Raw genomic sequence first — 24544 nt, 5'->3', positions numbered from 1 at the left:
TTTTTTTTCTTTCTTTTTCCATCCTCCCCCAATCTATTATGAATTATTTTTTAAATTTAGTTCTTAGATTAATTTTAGATCTTGGAGCAGCTTACATCCAGAGGGACTGTTTTTTCTTTAAAGTAGTCATTAGAGTGATAAGCACATTTTTTTGGTGGTTCAAGAGTGAATTTGCTGTTGATGGTTGGTGTTCTCATTTTGTTTAATATATATCTGAAGTAGTGCATTCCACATCTTGAGCAAGGTGGAGCAATCTTTCTTTGACAGGCTCATTGGCTTTGTAGGATCACAAGATAATTCAGGTTGGAAGGGCTCTCAGGAGGCCATCCAGCCCAGCTTTCTGCCCAAAGCAGGATCAGTAAAGAGGTCAGATGAGGTTTTGCAGGGCTTTATCCAGTTGCATCTTGAAAACCTTTGGGGGGGAGATTGCAACCTTACAAATGGTCTGCTCCACTGCCTGACTGTCCTCATTGCAAAAAAGTTTTTGTTATGTTCAGTCTGAACCTTTTTTGCTTGAACTTACACCTATTTTCTCTTGTCCCCTCCCAACACATACCACAGTAAAGAAACAGGCTCCACCCTCCCAAGACCAGGCTCCACCCTGCTGCAGGACTGCAGTCAAGTCCCTCCAAAGCCATCTATTCTCCAAGCTGAAGAAGCCCAATTCCCCCAGCTTCTCCTCACAGGCACTTTTCCAACCCCCTGATTACCTTGATGGCCTTCCACTGAACTCACCCCAATTTATCAATATCTTTCTGGTATTTGGGGGCCAGAACAAAATAGACACTAAACAAAGGCAGGTAATCACTTTCTTTAATTTTCTGGCTGTGCTCTTGTTAAACAGCTCAGGATGCTGGCCATCTTTGCTGCCAGATTACTCTGCTTGCTCGTGTTCAGCTTTGAAACAGAGATGGTCCCTAGTTGGTCAGTAATGCTGACCCTGTGATTCTGCAAGAAGTTATTCCTCCCCAGGAGCAGGACTGTGCATCTGTCTTGATGAAATTCCCATTCTCTAGAGCCTTCTGACCAGCAGACCTGTCCTTCAGCATATCAAAACTGGTTCCTCCAGTTTGGTGTCATCTGCAAGTTTGATGAGAGCACACTGTATAGATCAGGTTCTTTGGTAGCTGTGCTCCACAGATAGTGCTTTCTCCTTTCAGGTAGCCAGAAACCATGAAGAATTAAACCTAAAAACTTGCTTTATTACAATCATTTATCCAGCTGCTGCATGCACACATCTTGTAGACTCATTGACTCATGCAGTTTGGAAGGGACATCCAGAAGGCATCTAGCCTAACTCCCTGCTTGAGGCAGGTCCAGATAGACCAGGCTCTCAGGACTGTGTCCAGCTGAGTTTTGGATCAAGTTCTCCCTCCTTGCAGATGCAAAGATAGAGATTGTACAGCCTGTGTCAGCAGAACTATTGTTAGACCAGATTTCCTTGCTGCTTTAGGCAGGACCTGTGGGGAATGTGAATTCAAGTGCAGATGGGGCTAAGTAGACAGCAAGCATTGGTAGCACACCCAAACCATACTTATTAGGAATCTTTTTTAGATGAAGAAAAACTCTCCAAGCTGGATGTTGTAGATATTGGCTGCGGGATGTTCTCAGCTGGACTAACTTTTAATTATCTCAGCCAGAAGCTGTTTTTTGGGAAGTTGATACCACAGAGACTTTCTTCAGCCGACATTTTTAATGACTTATCAGTGACAGATTAAAAAAAGACAAACCTCTTGATCAGATTCCTGTGCTTTATTGCGCTGTATTCAAGACTTAGCTTTTTATCTTGGTTCTGCTCCATAACCAGTCTGAGCTTTTGATTGGAACTCTAAATCATTTTTGGTTTTTTTCACCAGTGGCCATTTATTTCACCATGAGAGGTTTTTCAATGCATGTGTTTGTCTCCTGCTTAAGTCACTTGCAGCAGTCCCCTGGGATGTATTCTGAGCTTCTCCATTGTTGACAATTTATATCTTGCCTGTGAGACAAGTTATTCATAAGTATAGGGCTTGGCTTTTGCTATTATGCTGATGAAACCCAGATTTATATTTCACTTAAACTGGATATTGATTCTCCTGTCTCTGTATTTGAGGCTTGTTTGCTGGACATAAAACTTTAAATGCAACTGAATTTCCTCCAGCAGAATGCAGATAAAATCAAAGTGCTGTGATGGGACTCTCTCCAGCATTTTTGGAGATATTGAGATTTAGTTCAATGCTCTAATAGCTTCTTTGGACCTGAAATCAGGACTTTTGAATCTGGGTTTTTTTGGGAGTATTTTTCATTGGGTTTTGTTGGTTTGTTTTGTTGTTTTTTAAATTTGTTTGTTTTCCTGGAAACTTCAGCTGAATATCAGGTTTTATAAAACCAGGTGCAAAAGTTGCACTTTCAGAAATGATGACATGAGTTTAGAAGCTCATGCTGACAAAAGGGGCTATGCCCCCCAAATGCTCAGGTCACTGTTCTTCAGGGAAGCACATTTATAGTTTAAAGGTCCAGTTTAAGTATATTAACACCTGCTAGTTTGCAGTGGGTTTTGAAGTGGCATACAGTGCCTACTTCCATACTCCAAAGCACTTAGATCTTTGTAACTCCCTCTGTTGGTCCAGCTGTACATTTAGACACTTGCGTTTTCCAGAGCATCTTTTAGGTATTTGTTGGAATTCTACCTGATATCCCCAACACTATTAACCATGTGCTGTTGCGTGATCTCCTGAAAATCCCCCTGATTTAAACAAACATTATCACTCATGAGGCCCAATGAGTCTGCAAGCACAATCCTTTGATTCCTGGAATATTTCTGAAACAGAGTGTGCAGGCCCTCCTTGGGAATCATTGAAAGTGGTGTCCAGTGGTACCATATAGCAGCCTATAGAGTCAAACATGTTTTTCTCAGCTAAGGGAAGGCCCTTCTGAGCAGAGGCTTGTGGCATTTAGTGCAAAGCAGAGCTGTCACAGTATAGTGTGATTTCCATGCAAATGCAGTATCACTCCTCCACAATTACACTTAATTGTGTTCTTAAAACTGCTTCTTTAGATTAATGGCTTAATGTCTTCCTGGTTTAGGACACATCTTTATTTCTATTTGGCAGGCACAGAACATGTAAAAGACAGAAAATTACAATTGTCCCTCTTCAGAAAGGTTTATGGCTCCCTGCAGAGGTTTATTCTCCAAGAGGACTATTCAGTGCACCAGGACAGGGTCTGCAGTGCTGGAGCTGTCTGCCTCTGACCACTGCTGGAGGCACAGCTTCCCTCCTCTGTGTGGAGAGCCCCTCTCACCCTCCTGTGACTGCAGCCAGATGAAGGGTCTAGGAAATACCCTGAGACACACCAGGGTAAATATGTATTGGGTCCTCTCAAAGAGAAAACAAATAATATTCTCACTTTGGAGAGATAAAGAGAAAAAAAAATGGTGCAAAGTCATGAAGACTAAGGAAGACTACATGGGGTGTAGAATATGTTAGCTCTGTTTGTCACTTTCCAGTGCCGGGAAGGACACTTGGTTTACCAACCCGTCACATTGTTGGCTGAGCTCCAGTTTGTGCTGATTAGTTACTGACAAACAGGTCAATGACTTCTGTGGTTTAAAATCAGGTAAAACTGGTTTTCTGGTTGACCAGTGATGGATAGTCACCCATTTGTAATATCCTTCATATCAGCCTCCTCTTCTTCTTTTAATTCCCTATTTCTTCCCATCTCTCTGATAGAAAGATGCACTGCAAAGCAGTGACATTAAAAAAAATGTAGTTCTTTCTTCAATTCCCTGCTTGTTATTTTGTTTGCAAGACTGTTTTTTCTTACAAAGTTTCTGCTTCCAGTTAAAGAGAATTTCTCATACTGCACCTGCATTAGACTACCAGCTTGACCTCAGCTCCTGATGAGTAAGGTAGATGTAACTGTGTTGTTTCCTTGATGAAATGATGATACCTACCCTAGATATCCTTTTGCAGAATGAGGTACTTCCTTTCCCCTAGTAAAAGGTACACCACAGGGAAAAGGGCCATTTGAAACCATGAAATTTTGCTCATTAAGCCCCACCTCAGGCAGTGTGTTTCTCCTGTCAACACAATCTTAAATTCAAGTGTGTTGATGCAACAAAACCATGATTTTTTTCATGAAATTAAATATGGATAGTAGACTGGATTTTTTGGCATCCAGATTTACCAGGGAGAATCTTATAGTGCCACCCTTGCAAGACCCTTCTCAGTAAACTGTGATCCTGACATATTCAAAACCATTGCAAATTATCCTTTAAAAAGACATTAGTGTGAGTACCAAGGGAAAACATACTCCAGGGCTGTAGATGGCTTGATATGATTTCCTTGATTGTATCTTTTTATTTATGAGGCATAATTTATGACTGCTGAAAAGCAAACTAAAATGAGTGATGACTAACTACAGCCAAAGTAATAAATCAGGAGCAAAGAAAGAAGTGGTGATTTTGATCGAATCTATTGAATTAGCTGTTGCCCTTAGCCATTACAGGTATTGGAAAGACCTTTTAATATCTGCTTATCTCTCTCATGGGAACTTGGTAACTATCTCATTATACACCCATAGGAAACAAATTATTTAATTTTCTATCTTTTAGAGTTAAACCTTTTTACATCTCTCATTAATTACTGGCATTATGCTATGTTATATGGAATGAGATTCCTTTAAAATTTGGTAATTTTGTTTAAGTCCCAAAGTTTTGCCTATTGTCTTTCTCTTCTGCAGAATGGGTTTAGTACTTTTATTATTAGCATTTGAACAGTGGAGATGAATAGCAATGTTAAGAGGCTCTAATTAACACAGTACTAGAAGTCTGGACCTGAAATCTATCCCATTATGTCTTTACAACCTCCATAAGGAGACTAACAATGGTGAAGAGGGAAAAGCACAGGGCAGTCTGAGAAGGGGCAGTCAGGAAGTACACATTTGATTACTACCTTCTTGTACCCCTGCTCATGAATGGATGTGATACTTTCTTTCCCTTGCCTTTGTTCTGTCCGCCATAAACTGCACCCCCTTTTTAAACTTTCTGCTTTGCTAATACCTGCCTGACACTGAAGTGCCCAGATGAAAATACATTGTCCTAACGCTGAATGCTAGATTTTGGTAGATAAGCTTTGTGCTCTGCTGACATCACATAAGTAACTCCAAATTAACCAGCCAGTATGACAGTCAGTTCACAAAGACTTGTGAAGGATGCTGCAATTGATGGTGAGAGGGAGATTCTTTGGTTTTCTTTAATTTCAACCAGCCAAGATTGTGGTGTCTTCAATCGACTTGAAGGTTGCTGTTTGAACATAACCAAAAACTGAGGGTTGTGTTTCTGACTTTGCTGATGTCACATCTTATATGACCCTAAAATGTCTTACTATCTTAAAAAGGAATTTAAACTGCATTTATGTAAGTGTAGGATTAAAAATTGAACAAATCTTAGTCAAGAAATCCAAAGCAAAGTCTCAAAGTAGTGCTGGGTCTTTGAGGTCTCCAGGAAATAGCTTTGGAAAGAGAGGAGTGGTACAAACCACTCTACTACCATTTGTCTCTCATGGCATGTGCCAAGCAGTGCCAGCATTGAATCTTTTTTGGAAAGACCAGCAGTCTCAGGTGTGTGGAGTCTTTGCTTACCATAAGAGCAGAGATCCAAATTGTACCTGACTCTTACACACAGAAGTAGAATTACGTGCACATGTAAAAGGGCTGGCTTCGTCTGACCTTGTGGTTCCCCAGAACCTACAGCCCTCTGTAAATCCCTACAGCTCTGAGCAGTGCTCAAAGCCAAGGAGAGGTAGTGACTTACTAATGGGACTTTTCTAAGGCAAAAGGCTTTTTTCTGAGTGCTTGAAGGAACTTGGTACAAGTTGCTGGCCCATTCAGAGCTCAGATCTTGTCCCTTACAGAGACACCTGTGATGGACTGCAGACTAAGCACAGTGAGAAGTGGCACAAGGCACAGTGCCTGTTGGACGTGGAGGGAGCCAGAAGCCACTGCTGGTTGGTAATCAGCTCTTTGGCTTGCTCTCTTGCAAGCAGGAAGGGTGAAAAGCATCTGGCCTCTGAGCTATGCAGAGTATCCCAGCTCTTCCTCGCCTGGAAAGTCAGGAGCAGGTCAGGACTGCTGCCTTCATTGAGGCGAGCTGCCCCCATCACCCTTCTGCCTGGTGAGATCTCTCCAATAAGGAAGGGAGAGTTTCACATTCTCCATAGGCTGTTCAGTGCCTGAGGGGCCCCTTTGCAGGAGTTTGAATCCAAAAAACAAAGCTTCCTTGCTACGTATTTGGGGTTTCAAGAGCATTGCAGCAGATGAATCTGTGTGGGATGGAAGGTCATCTCATGGGCTTCTTCCACTGTCAGCATCTACAGTAACATGATTGTTCTGTATCTGTGCCCAAGGTGGGTTTTGTGCCCTTGTTTCTGCCCTCATGGCAGAAGTTGTTAGCTCTGCTAAGCCTGAAGAGGCTCACTGTGATGACTCTTCTCAGAACTTCCTGTCTTGCTTCTCATGTTTTGCCCCTTCTTGCTATGCCGATGAACCCTGAGGTTGTCCTGTGATCATTTTGAGTGACTGATCACAGGTTTCTTCCAGGAGCAGAGATCTGTGAAGGCTCAATTTGTGATGGGAAAAAACCAAGCTTAGTTACCTGTAACTGGAATTCTTTAGTCCTCTGAATATATGCTCTCCAGAGAGTTTTCTCCCCTCTCTTCTCTCTCTGGCTCCACTTCAAAGTGCAGTCTGAGCCAGGGGCCAGCAGATTGATAAAACATTAATTAGGAACTCTTGGTAGCTGCTTTCAGAGCCCTCTCCTGGTCTTTTTGGGACAGTGCAGACATTAACAACAACACGTCTTTTGGCAGGGTGCTGAGCCATGCACTATGATGTCAGACTTAATGCTTATTTGAGGTAGAATATTCAAAAAGTCAAGATATAAGAAACTTTTCTTGGCTTTCTGCTCTTTGTGTTTTGTGATTTAATACATCCCTAGGATATGATTGCTTCTTGTTTGCTCCATCCTCCCATGTGCTCTTTCTTAATTGTAAGAAGGTAATACTGCTGCCTACTGGGCTCTTTATATTTCTATATGGATGGGATTAAATATTTTTGGTGCCGATTATATCACAATTTATAAAGATTGTTTGTCACCCCAAAAAGCTTTCTACAAAAGCCTAAATAATGAAATTTTAGTTTAACCAGGCTATCCAGGCAACAGCTTCCATCCATGACTGTTTAGTGGTGGCTTTTTGAGAATCCATGACCTCTGATTTTAAAGACACTGCTCATTGTGGTTTCTGTTGCCATGCTGCCCCCTTTTTTCCTGCAAAGAAGTGGCTAAACACCAGCATTTCCATCTGCAGTCAGTTCTGTGGATTTACTGCCCCGGGTTTCCAAACACTGACCAGGATTTACTTGGACAGCAATTCTCACAGGGAAATATTTTTATAACCATCCATCCTTTTACAGATGGTTGAGCAGAAGCAAAGGGAGTTAAGGGACTCCAGCTTAGGTCAGTGTAAATCTGGAATTCAGATCCTCAGAAGTCCTGTTTAGCTGTCACAGCTGTCTCAGAAGCTGGCGTTAGAGACTCACAGACACCGAGGGGGTTTCTGCTGGACACATGTCTTGGCAGGGCTGAGTAGCTGGTGTCTGTCTAGAAGGCATGCTCAGAGCATGTCTGTCTGTCAGGCCCTCACAGACATGGCCATGACCTCAGCCTTTTTTTCCAGGGAATTGGGCATGTGGCAGCATGGGGTGGACATCAACTCCCCCTCGACCTCTATAGGGAAGTGCTGGGCTGGGAAATCATGTCTCCTCCTGCTTGCTCCTGCTCTGCCCAGTCAACCTTGATTTCATTGTGTTCATGCAAAACAAAACTGCTTCAAAGGGATCACTGGGAACATCCCAAGAGCAGAGATGGGTCATGCAGCTGGGCATTCCAGAGGGCAGCAGCCCCGACTGCCTCTGTTGGAGCACGTGATTGAACCTCGGTTACCTGGCTCTTGAAGGAGCCCTTTAACCATTTAGCTGTGGTATGGAAGGAGATGAGCACAGAGTCACAGAATCACAGAATCTCCTGAGATGGAGACAAGGATCATTGACTCCAGCTTCTGGCCCTGCACAGGACACCCCAAGAGTCACAACTCATGTGCCTGAGTGTTGTCCATATCCTCCTTGAGCTCTCTCAGGCTTGGTGTTTTGATCAGTTTCCTGGGGAGCCTGTTCCAGTGCCCAACCACCCTCTGGGTGAAGAACCTTTTCCTGATATCCAACCTAAAGCTCCCCTGACACCACTTTGTTCCCTTGGGTCATGTCACTGGCCACCAGAGAGCAGAAATTACTGCCTGCCCCTTCACTGCTCGTCATAAGAAAGCTGCAGGCCATGATGAGGTGTCCCCTCAGTCTCTTGCAGGCTGCACTGAATTGAGGTTGTTATTACAAGATTATTATTAGAGCCCCAGGCCACACTAATGACCTCAGACCTGGCTAAGGGGTGGCAATAAACTGCAGTGTGTGAGGACAGCACCAGGAAGGGTGCTGGGAAGGGTGCTCAGGTACAGGAGGCTTTGTCACATTGTTCTCACCTAAGGAAGGAGATGAAAGTGCATCAGGAGCCAGGTAAGGAGTACCTGCATGTCACTGTCACCCCCTGCTTACACAAGCAGGACATCCCTTCCTCGGTCGGGCTCCCAACCCATAGCTGTGGTGTCTGACACAGGCCACGGCAATGGTGAGGAGGGAAGGCAGCAGTGCTTTTCAACATCATTGCTGTTGCTGCTCTGGTTTCAGCCCATTCCCAGGCTCAGAGGAGCCAGAGACTCATATGCACATCATGTTCCCATTATTCTGTGCACAGTTTTCAGGGCAGGATGTGTCTTCATCTCTATTTAAGCAATTCAAAGCTGCTGGCATCCAGTAATGTAGTTCTGAATGCGGCTGTGGAAGCAGAAGTTGGCTCTGGGACAAGTGATGGCCTTCCCACTGTCAATATCCTTCTTTCTCTCTGCTTTTCCCAGGGGTGACTGGGCTGCTCTGACAGTAGAAATACTCAGGAATTCCAAGCGTTCTGGTTTGCTCTTTTACTTCCTCTGAAATGCACATTGGTCCTGCTCAAAATACAAGACCAAATGAGATAATGGGGAACAGGGTGTCCCAGGGTGAGAGGGACTCATGTCTGCCATAAATATCCCAGTTCTGTGGCACAAGAGGACCACACACTGCTTGGGGTGGGGAAGAAATCCTCACTCTGTTCTGTGACAGTGGCCTTTTCTGGCTCCTGGCCCTTTCCCAGTAACAGGAACAGACTCCTTGGGAAAGTGATCACAGCACCAAGCCTGACAGAGTTCAAGAAGCATTTGGACAACATTCTTGGGTACATGGTGTGACTCTTGGGAATGGTCCTGGGCAGGGCCAGGATGATCCTTGTGGGTCCCTTCCAGCTCAGCTTATTGTGTAGGCACCTACGATAGGTGAGGGATTGATGAAGGGAGGTGTTTCCATCCAACCCTCTGTGAAGAGTTTGCTTCCCAAATGAGGCATTCCTCTCTCCTCCAAAATTCCTTGGCACCCCCATTCAGAAGCTGAATTCCTGTGCTACACAGGAAGGCTCTGTTCCTAACTCATCACTTCAGCTGTGGGCAGCTGGCTCAGCAGGTCAGGTCTGGCACTGTTACGCTCTGTGCTCATCAAGGCCACAGCCTGGATGTAACTGGAGCATCTGAGCCCAGGTAAGCGCTGAGCCAGTGCCAGTGCCACACTCAGAGCTGCCCTTTCCATATGTGTTTTACTCTTTCCACAAAGAAATATGACCCTTGAAATGAATGACTGTGGGTAAGTCTTTGTAGCAGCTGGAACTGAACTGAGATACAGGGTTTGACCTACTGCAGTAAAGGGAACAGAGTTTGACTTTATGAATAGTTCACAACAGAGACGTATTACTGATTCCACTGAAATGGAAGTGCTTTGGCTGAGCTTTTTATTGCAGGGCATCATCTGTACTTAGGATGGTTCTGTACTTTACTGATGTCATCAGCCAGGATCTTTGGGTTTGTAATTGGCAGAACCACAGCCTTCACTTTAGTTATTTTTATCCATTTTCCTTCGCCAGGCTCCTTGTGAAGTGTCGTATGTTCTTGGAAATTGTTTTTGCGAACTGGAAGGATTCAGTCAGTTTTGAAGACCTCTTACCTCTAAACCTCCTGATTTTTTTCAAGACATACTCCTACCGTTCCCTTCCCCAGGACCAGTACTCAAAGTAGATCACATAAGAACGTGTTTTACTGTAGTTAGAACTGCTCGACATGAAAGCTTACTAAGGAATACTTATACTAAAAATCGCTCAGACAGTCCTCTTGTATTGCCATTTAGATCTATCATTCTGATTGATCACTATGTGGTTGGCTAATATTGAGTCTAATTTAACCCTATACGCTCACACATCCATCTATTCTGTCTATTGTACCTGACATTCTACAAATTACTTACTCATGCAAATGATGACCTAAGGCAACCTTTTATGATATTCGTGTTTAATTATACAAATGCTTTTTGATAAATAAGATTATACATCCTTCCATATGTTTATTCAGTCCTTGATGAAAGCAAAATTTAATTTTCATGCAGATTTGTTGGAGAGTGTGTTTAATAAGTGCTGAGTTTTATGTAGTCTGAAGATCACTCTGGTTTTGGGTAGCTGACAAAATCAGTAGGCATAGTTCATAGAGACATGTGGGTTTTAATCAGGCCTAATTCAAGCTGCTAATTTTTGAAATCTTGGAACTGAAGTCATTGCCTTTGTGCTCGTGCAATAAAGAAGTGTTGTTGTGAAAATAAATGAGAGATGCTGAATTGACCATACACTTCAGTGGGCCCTATTTATATTAGAAGTTACTGAAAATGTTGCCAAATAACTGATACATTCATATTTTTAAGAAAGGGATGTTTCTGCAAAACTCACTAGTTCTAAAGAGTAACTAGAGTTTGGCTTGTGTGATTCAGTCATGGTAAATACAACTTTTAAGTGTCACCCAAGGCCAGGCTGAATTCATTGGGGCTGTCTGCATACATGAAGAAAGTGTGCAGAAGAAAGAAATTTCCCAGACTAGATATCAGTATTTTTGTTCAAATGTATTTGCAAACATTGTTCTTAGTGATTGCAGAGCCTGATGAGTGAGATAAAAGGGGGTGAGCTGGCAAGGGGAGGATCATCATGGAGGAGGAACCTTGAGGAGCATGAAGGAGAGGGCATGAAGCAGGATCCTGGGGAGAAGGAATCACTGCTGTGAGGTCATTCTAGGTCTGCAGTTTGAGCCTGTTGTTGGAACCTGCAGTCACAGTCTAGCTGGGTAAAGGCCTGCAGTCAGAGTCTGCAAATCAATACCTGCAGTCACAGTTTAGCAGGAATTAACCAGCAGTCAGGCTGCAAGGGAAACCTACAGCAGGAGCTTGCTGCAGCCAGAGTCAGTGAATGGTTGGTGTTAAGATGATTGAGCCATGAAGAGGAATAAACCAGGACCCTTTTCATGCTGTGATAAACAAGAAGTCTGTGCCTTGGGTCATTTTCACCCTCTAATAAGAGGGCTGCTGCAACCAGAATTTAGAGTTTGGGGGTCACGAATGAAGGAGACACAGGAGCACACACTGCCTGAGACATGACTTTTGCTTCTTTTCCCTAAGTGTGCAGTGGGAAATATTCCACTGTTCAGTTAGAAAGTCACTGGTCACCACAGATGCTGAGTGGCCATCAAGGGACATTTTCCAGGGGGGCCATTGCACTGTCTTTTACCCAGTGTCAGTAGAGCCGCAGTAGCCCCTCTGGCTAAAAGCAGATATTCTGTGGGTTTGATTTCTTTGCTAAGAGTTTCTTTGGTTTCGTGCCAAAGGTGTGGTCGGTAAACTCCGTGGGCCGGACGCCAAGCAGCTGGTCCCGCTGCCGGACAGGCCCTGCCCCTCCCGAGGGCCTGGGAGCTCCCCTCTTCAACACTGTGGCGTCCACTGTGGCTGTGGTGAGCATCAGCCCCCCTCTTAAGCCTAACGGGGTGGTCAGTATCTACAGGCTGTTTTCTAATGATACCAGAGGGACTGATGTGGTGGTGAGTATTGTCAGCACTTTTTTTGTACTTCCATTTCCACTTGTATTTTCTAGCTTTAACCGTTTTGTTTTTACAAGCTGCTACTGTTGATCACAGACCGTCTTCCTCTCCTGGCCTCCCATCATTAGCTGCTCTGCAGTGCACTGTCCTGTCTGTGAGCTTAAGCTGTCTACTGATTTCACCTTACCCATTCATTCCTTCCAGTGCACTTGGCTGTGTCTGTGTCTGATCCAGCCAGCTTGTCCCATTGGTGCCTGCATGGCCTTCCATTTCCATTCCCTCACACCTGCCATGCTGCTGGCTTGGCTCTGGCTCTGGCATCAAGAAGAACCAAGTGCTTCCCTTTGCTTGCTTGACTCTCTCCTTATTTTTTGCTGAACTCTGCTAAATCGCATGCTGCCAAATGAGAGCAGATGTTGTCCCTTGTTGGTGTTTTCTACATATTTTTATTTCTTTGGCTTCAAAAAGGCTATACCAACAAATGGCTACAACAAAAAGGTGAAGTGGCAGTTCCTGTGAGCAGTTTCAGAACAGGGCACTGATTCCTTTGCCAGAACTGCCAGGTTCCCTTGCTGAGCTTAGGAAAGCTTCCTAACAGGCTTACCCAGCACAGTGTCTGTTTGAATGCAGAGCAGCATAGTGTTGGCTCTTGACTCAGAGATACCTACCAGAGGGCACATTCTCCTGTCTGGGAGTGACCTGACCCACCAGACACACTGGTGTCACACTGCCCAGCGCTGTTTCCTGCATTCGCATTGAGGAACCTTGTGAGATATGCATGATTATTTGCTAGCACGTTTATCATGGATATATTTTCCACATTAATTTCTTTTCTGCTTCGGTGCCACTTATCCCAGAGTCTTCAGCTTCTTTGTTGCTGAGAATGACATTTGCAGTTGACATACAGTGGTCACAGCTCAGCTAAAGTTGTCTCGAGGCCACTGATGGCATGGTCTTTTCTTTTGAAGAGTGTCCTTTAACTTTATAATAGGAGAAAGCCACAGAGTTCCCATTACACAACAGCTGCATTAGTGTCAGACTTAAAGGACATGCAGAATCTTCTGCCAATCTTCTTCTGAGGTTAATTCACCTCCATCACTCTCATTCAGTACTTGTGGTGCTTGAAGCTGTGACAAGTTTCGTCTTAATTGTTACAGCTGTCAGAAGGGACTGCCACCCAGCAGACAATACATGGGCTAAAACCCTTCACCACGTACTCCATTGGTGTGGAGGCCTGCACCTGTTTCAACTGCTGCAGCAAAGGGCCCATGGCTGAGTTCACCACGCAGCCGGCCCCGCCCTCAGAGCAGCCTCCGCCGCAGATCCGCACCGTCACCTCCAGGAACGCCTCCTTCCAGTGGAGTGCCCCCCAGTCACCCAACGGCATTGTCACCAGGTAGGAGCCCAGCTGAACCTGCACACCTTGGCTGGAGCTGGTGCCAGAACAGCCTGAGCTGGAATTGCCTGGCTGAGAGTTCTGGACAGCTGTGGCCGTTGTCTTCCTCCCTTGGCATGTTGGTGGTGATATTGCCTGTGGCCTGAACATCTTCTGGGAAGTGTTTACATACAGTGATTGCTTTTCTCCTGGGGAGGATACTGGGGAGGATGAAGGTGGAAAGGATGAGCTGTTGTGAGTGGAGGTGATTATCTGACAGCTGTGGTAGTGTAGTCAAATAGCTGTCAGTTCAACTGGCAGTGATGAGAGATCTGGAGTTACTTAGGTAAAAAAATCCTGACTTGCAGAAGCAAAGTAACAGGCATCAAGAGTGAGTGTGACTGACTTACCACCACAATTGCCCAGTTATCTGACAGGACCAAAATCTCCAAGAGAAAAACTGAGATCAGGTCAATTTTCTTCTCCGGTAGCCAGAGACAGCAGTTAGGATGAAATGTGGGATTGGCTTTTATGTTATTTAAGGACCTTCCTTCATCAAAGTCTCAACTTTGTTCTCAGCTACGAGCTCCACGTGTACGTGGCTTGTCCTCCAAACCTGCAGCCAGCGGCGAAGGCTTGCAGTCCTGGCCCAACTGAGGTGAAGTACACAGGGAAAGGGCAGAGTGCCAACGTGTCCAACCTGGAGCCTTACACGACGTACAACCTGCGAGTTGTGTCCTACAACTCTGTTGGCAGTAGCGCCTCCGAATGGATCGGATTCACTACGGAAAAGGAGCGTGAGTATGAGAAGTGGTTCACTGACCAGTGATGCCTGTTTCTGAGGCCTGGGGCTGCAGAGAACCAAATGAATTTCCCACCTCTGGGAGAGAGGACATCCCCAGAAACCTCTTCTTCCATGTCCCTGGTCACTGTGTCTCTGCTGCACATTCATTGAAATTCTGCTCTGAGGCTTAACTGCTCATTCCTTCAAAAATATTTCTTTGCTCATCACCTGATATCTCATCCTCTATCTTGGGAGCCTGGAAACCTTTTATTTTACTGAAAATGGGCAGCAAAGCTGCAGAACATAAAATGTTCAAGTATTACCAGAAGGCTTATGTGTAGTAATAAATATACTGCCATAAATAATGCCTTGGAAAAGTGGAGATCTTGAAAGAGACCTGGTGATTGCTTTCAGGAACAATCTTATTGTCCTAATTCATGCCACACTTCTGCTAGGACTCGTAAAAGTTTTTCTTGGATGTCATCTGAATGACTGGATGGTTGTGAACACTGAAGTAAGAATTTGTTGCTGTCCAACCACCGCAGGCAGTGCTTTAAGGCCATGTGGTGATATGCATGGAAATTAAACATGCAGGACTTGTGCCTACAGGCAGAATAGATTTTGCCATCAAAACTGAATTTGTAGTAGTCTAACATCAGCTTTTATTAAAAAGATCTATAGTGCTGTAGCCACAGTCATTCCATAACAGATGAGATGGGCATTTCATCTCAGCCTGTTAAGTCAGGGCAAAGGCGACGTTCACTTTTTATCTCATGTCAGGATTTTAGAATCACCTTTCTAAAAAACCCTTTTGCATCATTTGGTAGTTCTGCCAAGTAATTACTCAAAATCTGTAATCTGATACATCCTTAACTGAAAGGGATTCAGGTGGAACAGGCCTAGATTTTCTTTAATGTTACCACTGGAAAAAAAAACCAAACCCACACCAAAAACAAAGGAAAAGAAAAAAACACAAGAAGCCGAACAACCAACAAAAAACAAACAAACAAAAGGAAAGATCCCTTATGTCCAAAGCTGTGTTTCATTAAATTGCAAGTTAAAAGGCTGGAACATGATTATGAACTTTTAAATAGAGAAAATTCATAAGGAACTGTTGAGACACATAGAAGAAAATGATTTGAAATCAATTTTTAATCTCCCACCCACTAGGTCCACAGTCCTCTTCTTTCAGTCTTGCTTTGCTTGCCTTGCTGACCTCTTCACACCAGGTTTTCAGAGTTTCTCTGACTGCCTCCTTCCTTGAGTCCCTCTGCTTCCTCTTGCCTCGAAGGCTTGCTTTAGTGACAGTGGGCAATTAGCTGCAAAGTGCAGCTGGACAAGCAGATTTCCTATGAACAAACCAGCAAATACGGGGCAGATGGCTTAATGGCAGCACCACAAGAAAGGACCACCTCAAACTTAAATGAAGTTTTTTGTCAGCAAGCTGTTGAGCCCAACTGATGAACTCTTCCTCCCTGAAGTGAGTTCTGGGTTTCTTTTCTGTCTGCCTGCCATCTGTTCTCACTTTTCTGAAACCCCATGTTTTCATGCATGCGCATGTGTTAAAGATCTTGGCAGTTTCTTGGTGCTTGCAAAAGAGCCCTCTCCATAGCAGTCCCCACAGCCCAGGCTGCTGCAGCCAGGCTTGCACAGCCTCCTGTGTCTCCTTGTCCTCTGCCTTGAGCTAGAATTTAATTTATGGAGTTTTAGTGTCGGTACCACATACACAAAGACGAAGGGAGGGAGTTCAATATTTGTTTTCAGGATATATCTCTGCTTTCTCACTGCAGCGGCTGGCATGCTACAGCAGCTTTTTCTCTTCTCCTTGTATCTTCCCTAATCATACACACGGATATGAGAGCATGAGGGAGTGCATGTGGCAGAGAGCTGTGGCATGGAGAATCTCTTTCTCCTTGCTGTATAACTCAGTCACCAAATCACTTGTAGCCCGTTGTCTGGAACTGAGCTCTCTTTCCTTGCTGTGCAGCACCCCGGTACATGGCTCCGTTCTCCGTGGTCAGCAACCTGTCCACCATCCACATCGACTGGAGCCGCACCTTCGTGCTGAACGGGCGCCTCAAGGAGTACGCGCTGACGGAGAGCGGGCGGCGCATCTACAGCGGCTTCGACACCGAGCTCTACTTGCCAAGGACGTCCGACAAAAGTCAGTACAGCTTCCCCTCTGGAGAGTCTGTTGAGCTAAATTAATAGCATTGTATGATGAACTTCTAAAACAAAAATTCTCCATTGCAATCCCAAGCTAAGACCAAAGGAGCGTACAGGCATGCCAGAATGTATCTAAACAAATCCTTGAAAAAAAGTCCATAGAGCTAAGCTTCCTCTTAAACATTATACCTGACTGGGTGAAACTGTTTAGATTCTCAGAGAGGGTCAAGCTTTCCCAAATCCTAGAGCTGTGTTGTAATTCCATCTTTCCAGGCTACAGTCAGGGAAAAGTATAGAAATCTTCAGTTTCAGGAAAGACTGGAGCTTGAATTCTCATTTGAATCAAATAAAGTCAGTAGCTCTTGGAAACAGCCATGTTTTGAAATACAGTTTCCTTTTAGAAATCTGCAGTCTTTAAAGTAAAAGGAAACTATCAACATGAGTAAAAAAAAGATAAAACAGTAAGAAAAATGTTTTCTGTTTTTATGACATAAGGATTTTTGTTTGTCAAAGAATTTTGTAATTTATTTTTGTCTTCCTGATTACTACAATGGTGCTAATACTGTATTTGTTTTTATTCAAGTGTTTTTAATATGTTTGTTTTAGCCTTGAATGAAGTATGAGGGACTTAGACAAAGTTATTAAAAAAATTGGAAGTTGCCAGTTACACTGGAAGAGGAGGAATTGAATAGTGCAAGAGGAACATAATTTGTAGCAACGTCATAGGGATGATTGCTTATGATCTACCATGTTTCATAGTTTGGAATTTCAATATTAATGTGTAAAGAATTGTGAAGCTCTGGTATGGGACTCAGGTGGGTTATGAGCTATTCCTGCCTTGTTTTTTTAGACCTGGCTGTTCGCTGGTAAATAATGGTGAGAAAGCAAAACTTAAAGAATTTTTTATTTCTGCTGCTGACAGCATTTTCTAATTTTTTTGCTCAGCCTTTTTGTTTCAAGTGACCTGTGTCACCGATGAAGGGAGTGCTACTACACCAGTCATCAAGTACAATGCTGGAGAGGGAGTAGGTAAATACATGAAGAAATTACCTAGTACCTATTCATTTGATGTGTTTGTGCTTGAAATTTCGTATTAGTGCATGCCAGGCAGGATGGCATCTCACTGCAGTATCAGGGGCTTCCTTAGTGCCTTGTGTACGAGGTATGTAGGTGGGTTTTTTGCCATGTATGGATTTCTGTTCTTCACATCACAGGGTCATGCTGAGTCCTTTAGGTTGGAAATGACCTTTAAGATCATTGTGTCCAACCATCATAGAATCATAAAATGGTTGGGTTGGAAGGGACTTTAAGATCATCTACTTCCTGCCATGCAAGACAACTTCCACTAGACCAGGTTGCTCAAAGCCCCATTCTGCCTGGCCTTGAACACGTCTAAGGGTGGGAAAATTCTCATAATTAGCTTCAGATCTTCTCCTCAGGCATGTAATATTTTTTCTTTTATTTTTACCTAAGTATATTGCTCCAAAATGTTGTGCCTTTTCTGCTAAGTTTCTTGTTTGAACTGCTTCGAACTGAATTAACTGATTTAATTAAGTAACTTTTGTGTAGCATCTTATTCAGCTTTTTAAAATAGATCTGCCTTATATTTGCAATTAGTCTTCACTCTACATTTCCCTTATATACCCTTTCATGCTTTCACTCCATTATCCTGCAGAATTTCAGGCAAAGCTGCCTTAAAGGCATTACAAAATGTTTCCAGTTGCTCTACACCCACCACCTTCCAAACTCTTCTGCTTTGTTCTTTTGATTGCTGCTTTTACCCAGAGTCTATTGAAAACTTGAATGGCACTGTGGGCAACTTGCAGGGGAGGCTTGCAAGCAAAGGTGTTGAAAATTCCTTGGCCAAGAGTTTGGTTATACATGTAGGATTGCAAATAACCAGGAAATACTGTCACTGAGATCTCTTACACTTGTGTTGTGTATGAGCAAAGCCAACCCAGAAACTCTTGTTTTGTTTTCTAGTAGGTGGGGGAAAAGAATAGTAAAATGGCTCACGTTGCTTGCTTTTGTATTAATGTATTAAAGCCTTGCTCCCTCTCTTTCATTAACTGCACAGGCCTGCCACTGCACGGTTGTTCTGGAGAGAATGTCCTCTGTTTGTACCACTCTGAAATTACCATAGTAATTTCCACTCTTCAAGGTTACTTGGAGAACCCCTTTTTCCTCACATTCCACCACCACCACCTCCCTTTGGAAGAGCTGCTGATGCAGTGGTGATTTCCAGCCTAAGCAGCAATGCCAGAGCTTTAAGCAGGGTCTCTTGGGGGTAGTAAGTTTTTTATTGCAGCCCGCTAGCATATTGAACCATTATGCCACCTTGAACATAAGTGCAAATAAGCACATGACGACAAAATTACTTAAATTTCTGCCTAATTTATTAGCGAGGAAAGGGATGGCATATTGTTAAATGCTTCTTGAAATAACTGTCCCTTTCTCCCCTAATCCCTCTTTTTACAGGTCTGATCTTGACAACACCTGGAGAGAAGGACAAAGCGGAGTCCAAACGTGCAAAATTCTACAACGAGTTGTGGTTTGCAGTGCTGATGGTAGTTCTGGGTTTGATCCTCTTGGCCATTCTTCTCTCCTTAATTCTTCAGAGGAAGGTCCACAAGCAACCCTATGCACGAGACAGGCCTCCTTTAGTTCCACTCCAGAAAAGAACATCACCAATGAGTGTGTATTCATCAGGGGAAACCCATCCGGTACGTTTGGAAAAATGCAACCCATGTATATGCGTGACACCTGCCCCATCAAACACACACACAGACTTTTCTTCCTCCTTCCAAAATTTTGTTGCACACTTGGTTACCAAATGGAGGTTGTTTAGTGTAGGGAAAGGACGGTCTGGTCCCATATGGGCCATATCTGCATGGGCACACAGACCAAGGTCACAAGTGCTTGGTCCAGATAGAGCCCTGGGACATTTGGTCTGCAGGCTCTGAAATGCTTCTGGTGCCCAAGACAAACTTTGGATCTGGAGTCACAGAAAATGCAAAACCATTGCTGTCGCCTCATGTTAGCTGACATTTACAATAGAGCTGAGAAGTCTTTGGCACACTGTGAGAAGGTAGATGATAAAATGTGCTTTTCAGAGGAACCTCTCGTGTATTCCCAGCTGCCTGCTGTGGATGGATAACCAGGATCAATCTGACAGTCTTTGTCAGGTATCCAGGAGATATGCCTGCAAAGAACAAAACTTAGGGAGAGGCTTTATTTCTTGCCAGTATCCATCTACCCACCCAGATGGACTGCTCTAGGACAAGCTGCATGCCAGGAAGGTTTGGAGTAGAGTGAGAGTAATCAGGGAAAAGCTAGGGAACTTCACAAAATGCATGTGTGCGTTTGTGCACACAGACCCACAGTGGGACCATTGGAGTGGTGAGAGGAGGGCTGCTGGAAAGTGATAAAGGGGAAGGCTTTTTATCATGAGAAGTCATAATTCTCATGAAAAAAATAGCATAAAAAACGTGTTCCATCATGTAGCAGAGTAGTAGTGCTATCCTACCCCTTGAAAAGGCAAAGAAAAAGGAATATGGGAATTGTTATGGGATTGAGAATGGGGGCAGCCATGCCTTCCGTTTTCAAGCTTCTTCCCTGACACAGGCTGTGAGATGATTCTTCTTGTCACTTCTCAGCTTCTTTTTCCTGTGAGCACCATCAAGCAGCATAGTGACTCCTGCATCCTTCACGCATTCTGTTCCTTCTTGTCTCAGTGCCAAGACACTGCATCTGTGCCTCAACCAAGAAGCTCTTGGAAACAATGGGATTTCCAGTGTGCCCCTCTCCTGGCAAAGGCTAAGAGCATAAGAAACTTTTTTTTTGGTCTCATGGTTTTGATTCCTTTTCCTCTGCAGTCTGTCATCTTGTGTTATTCCACTTGACTTTAAAATGTCTTTGCTGTTGGCATGCCTGCACAAATCCTTTTCACGTTCCTGCCCTTTCTTTTACTTTCTTTTTTTTTTTTTTCCTTTTTTTTTTTTGTTATTTTTTCCTTTTTCTTCTTCCAGCAGCTCATGGATTTAATAGAAAGGAAGATTGCTTAGTGCAGCAGTTGAAGGACTGATCTGAGAAGTTAGAACAGAGTTATGGAATGGCAAAACTGCTTGCTTTAAAATTGTTAGTGAAGCAGTGCTGGCTGCTCACACAGTACTTGACCACTTAAATTAGATAGTGCCTGGTGTTTGCCAGTTCCCCTGCTCCCCACATCCTGCTACACTGCTCTCCCTCACGGAGCTGCAGCTAATTCACACCCTCTGTCAGGTACACCTACACTGCACCTTGCCCTGCCCTAATGCTTTTCCTCCCTCTCTTTAATCTCAGTTTGAAACTATTGCTGACACATCCGATTCATCAAGCAGCGTCACTCTCAAAAGATACACAACGCACTTTGAGGTAGAGTCCTCAGCTTGCAGAGTGGCTAGACCTGTGGTGTGTCAGATGACTCAAGCATGCACAAAGGCATCTGACACTGCATGTTTCTCCTGGTGGGTGAATGATTTTTCCCCTGGTCATGAAAAGGTCTGCAAACATCCTCTTGCTGTGCAAGTCTGGGCTCTCATTCTGGTAATCAAAACTCTATGGACTTCTGCTTGTTGGCACTTAAAAAAAAAAAAATTAGGAAGAAGAAGAAAAGAAGAAAATTGAGGAAAACCCTGGTTTAGCATTGGTGGGTTTTTTTGTTTGTTTTTAATGATAGGATTGTTCTACAGTGGGGAAAGGTCTGGGTTTTTTTTTTTCTTCTGTTTATTACTGTGCATGATTTCAAGGCATGGTTTTTTCTGTTCTGTTCCACTCCTGCTTTGTTTTTGTTCAGCTGAATTATTTAAAACCATACCCTTTATTATTTTATTTATCAGTCTGTGTCTACTTTACAGGGACTAGCAGATACGAAAATCCCAGGGTCTGGTTCTCCCACGAGCAACCGCAGCTTCCGCGGGGGGAGGAGGCCGAGCCAGGGCCAGCTGAGCCGCACGTATTCCCCCGCCTCTCTGCATCGCAGTGTCAGCCAGCTGCTCAACCTCTACGACAAGAAGACTTTCGACGAGTCACCTTGGGATGCCATCATTCACAACCACCGCTCTGCTGGCCGTGGCTTGGTAAGGCTCCTGCTCCTCCGGGGTGCTGCCGCGCGTCACCTGTGAGAGATTGGTCTGTTCTTTGGAACTGTGATAAAAGTCTAAATGTCATAACTTCCTGGAGATACAGCCAAAAGGCCTAGAAGGACACGGTCATAGGTTAGATACTCAAAATTCTCAAAGTCTACTGTTCTCTTCTAGAGTTGCAGGTGAGGAGGAGGTATGACTGACACCAAAGAAGGCTTCAAGCCATCACCATCTTATTGCCTCCCAGTACAGCCTTTTATACCCTTTATCTTACATGCATTCCACCTGTGCACTCTATCTACCCTTCTGTGACCGGTCAGGTACACCTCAGCATTCCATGTTTCTTTATCTTCAGTACTGTTTCACCTGTCCTACACAGTTGTAGCATATTAGGGATGAAGGCTCAACCACAGCCCTATTCCCAATCACCACAACTGTGTGCCTTCAATTCCCCTTTCTTTTTCTTTTAAGTAAATGCCATGTTTACCATCCTTCTACAGGGCCCTTGCAGAAGAAATAGCAAACATGGTACTACAAATACCTTTTTATGTAGGTTCCACTAGCACTGGAATGTGTCTGTGTACTGACCTTGATTCATTCCCCAAATCTACATTACATTTCATCAAAATCTTATACCTACACTTATGGAATATTGACAATCAAAATCCTTATACCTACATTTATAGAATATTGACAATATCAATAGCAACATACATGAATAAACCAAAGGCTGCATGATAGGATATTAACAAAATCAACAGCTGTATAATTCTATCAGTAGCTATACAACTTTAACATCAGTGACTATACAGCTCCATAAAGTAACATACAAGGATAGGATAGAATTTATATGTTCCCATCACCCATGTGTCTTTGCTTGTTCCAAGGAGTCAGGTGGGCCACAGCCAGGTTTGTTGCTTTGAGGGGCATTATCCAACACAGGTCAAATGCAATGAGCAGGCACTCACCAAACTCCAGGATCTGTCGAGGCTTTCCAAACTCTTCACCTGTGGGGTTTCACTTACCATTCCCCCTGTTTTGTTCTTGAGGAAAGGTTTTAAGTGTAGAATGACAATGTCTTATAATAGCTGGACCAGTTGAAGAATGCAAAATACTAGTGGCATGTTGAACACCCTAAGATTGTAAGGATTGTTTGGTACACTGAGCTGCATAACTAGGTCTGTTATTAGCCTTAACAATATGTGCAAAAGCACATCAATGCAAGATCACTTTTTTTTTGCCTTCTCTCCTGTATGTACAGAAGCTCAACAGGCCTTAGAATAAATGTCCACAGAAACATGAGTGAGTGGGAACAGTTTTTCTGTGCTAATACCCACTGTAAGAAATGCAAAGGATCGTGCTAACTGTCATGCCATTGGGCTGATGCCCACAGGATGGTCCAGAGATAGCAAAATATATACACTGAGAGGTATGGTGGTAATCACCCTCCAAGCTTTTCCCTTTTGTACTCTTAATTCTACTTGCCTCAAACTAGCAAGTGCTTCTGGTGACACGCTCCCAGAAGAAAAGAAGGAAGGACTACCTTTTAATTAATCATAAAGTGGTGCCAACAGCACATTCGACAATCCAAACAATGGTTTGATCTAATTATTTGTACATAATAATTTTTGCAAGTCATTCAATGTTTGTATAGAGTGCTGAATAGTCACTGTTTAACAATTTGGTTTAACAATTTGGTCCAAGATTTTCATCCCTAAATACTTCCAGGGAGCTTGTTGTTGTCCTTTCCCAGGAATAACACACAAACTATATATAACTTGTTAAAGCCTCTTGCATTACAGGCATTGCCACAGTGAGCTGTTCTACAGTTGGCACAGCAACTAAGATATCATCCATATACTATCCTGAGTTCCAAGACACTGCAAGTTGCTTTTTCACCATTGTGTTCCCTAGCTCTGCATTAGTTTTAAGGTTATGTACACAAATAAGTATATGTGCATCTCTTTATGGTTTCCATTGAACTATTAGCTCCATGGTTTACCCATGAAATACACCTTGAAGAACTATTTGGTGGGTTTTTCTTTCCATGCAATTCAGCAAATGTACATGCATGAGGTAGGATGTCTTGGCACCCTTCACACATTTAGGGCCAGAGGCAGGAGCGTGTGTTTTAGTGATTCCTGTTCTGGGATGGTTAACTAGGACTCAGTTGCTGATGAGAGCTGCTCTCTGTCCTCTGCTCAGCTGCAATGCAGAGATTATGTGAATGCTCAGATTTCCTGGCATGTGTGACAAATGAATTCAAACTGTGCCCACATGGGACTAGAATAAGGTTGGGGAGCAGGCAAAGTATTTCTCTTTATTAAAAGACAGGACTAGACAGTGTCATCAACAGGGATCTGAACACACAGATACAAGACATGATTTTCAAGCCAAGGACAGTGATGACCTCCCTTCCTCCTTGTCACCAGGAAACAGGTTTTTTAAATTCCAACCTTCCCTGACCAAATGCATGAGAAGCACTTCAAGGGTCAGTGAGACACAAGTTTTTTCCTGAAAAAAAAAAAAAATAAGGCTCCTAAAAAGGACCCAGAATGGGGGTGATGGGCCTGTGATGTAGTAACAAAATTAGATAGTTAGCCAGTGCAAATGAGTGAATGGATCTCATCCAAAATGCAAGTGAACTGTAGGATAGTCTGGCACATAAATCCAAGTAGCTTCCTTAGACTTTCACCTTCAGTACAGCACACAGCTGGAAGGGCTGGAACATACAGGCTTACCACAGTATAGGGGTGTTGGTTCCATCACCGTCAAACCCACTTAGACCGCCCAGAGCAGGACCAGGGAAGCCAACAAGGCTCAAGCAAGGAGGTCATGATAACTCTAGCAAACCCCCCTAGGTACAAGTGTTAACCTTCAGCCTGCACTCTGCAATTCATGGACTTCCCAGTTCAGTGGTATCATGAGTCAGCATTGCCATTTTCTCAGAGCTATCCTTGTGATTTAATTCCTTGGGGACTAACACCTCACCCAGGGTGCACCTTTTTGTGATCTCATT

General features: G+C 43.7%; 1 protein-coding gene across 1 annotated transcript in view; it reads left to right on the top strand.

Moving 5' to 3' along the window:
* Nucleotides 1-24544, top strand: part of USH2A (usherin) — a 372599-nt gene that overhangs the window by 345545 nt on the left and 2510 nt on the right. The window contains exons 65-72 of the mRNA XM_063391039.1: nucleotides 11868-12077; nucleotides 13235-13473; nucleotides 14032-14249; nucleotides 16224-16400; nucleotides 17348-17431; nucleotides 18881-19125; nucleotides 20744-20815; nucleotides 21298-21519. Coding sequence (XP_063247109.1) covers nucleotides 11868-12077; nucleotides 13235-13473; nucleotides 14032-14249; nucleotides 16224-16400; nucleotides 17348-17431; nucleotides 18881-19125; nucleotides 20744-20815; nucleotides 21298-21519 — 1467 coding nt within the window. The remainder of the gene's footprint in view (nucleotides 1-11867; nucleotides 12078-13234; nucleotides 13474-14031; nucleotides 14250-16223; nucleotides 16401-17347; nucleotides 17432-18880; nucleotides 19126-20743; nucleotides 20816-21297; nucleotides 21520-24544) is intronic.

Source organism: Prinia subflava, chromosome 2 (assembly GCF_021018805.1).
Source record: "Prinia subflava isolate CZ2003 ecotype Zambia chromosome 2, Cam_Psub_1.2, whole genome shotgun sequence".
NCBI classification, from domain to species: Eukaryota; Metazoa; Chordata; class Aves; order Passeriformes; family Cisticolidae; genus Prinia; species Prinia subflava.
The sequence above is the reverse complement of the archived record's forward strand: the minus strand, read 5'-3'. Positions and strand labels throughout refer to the sequence as shown.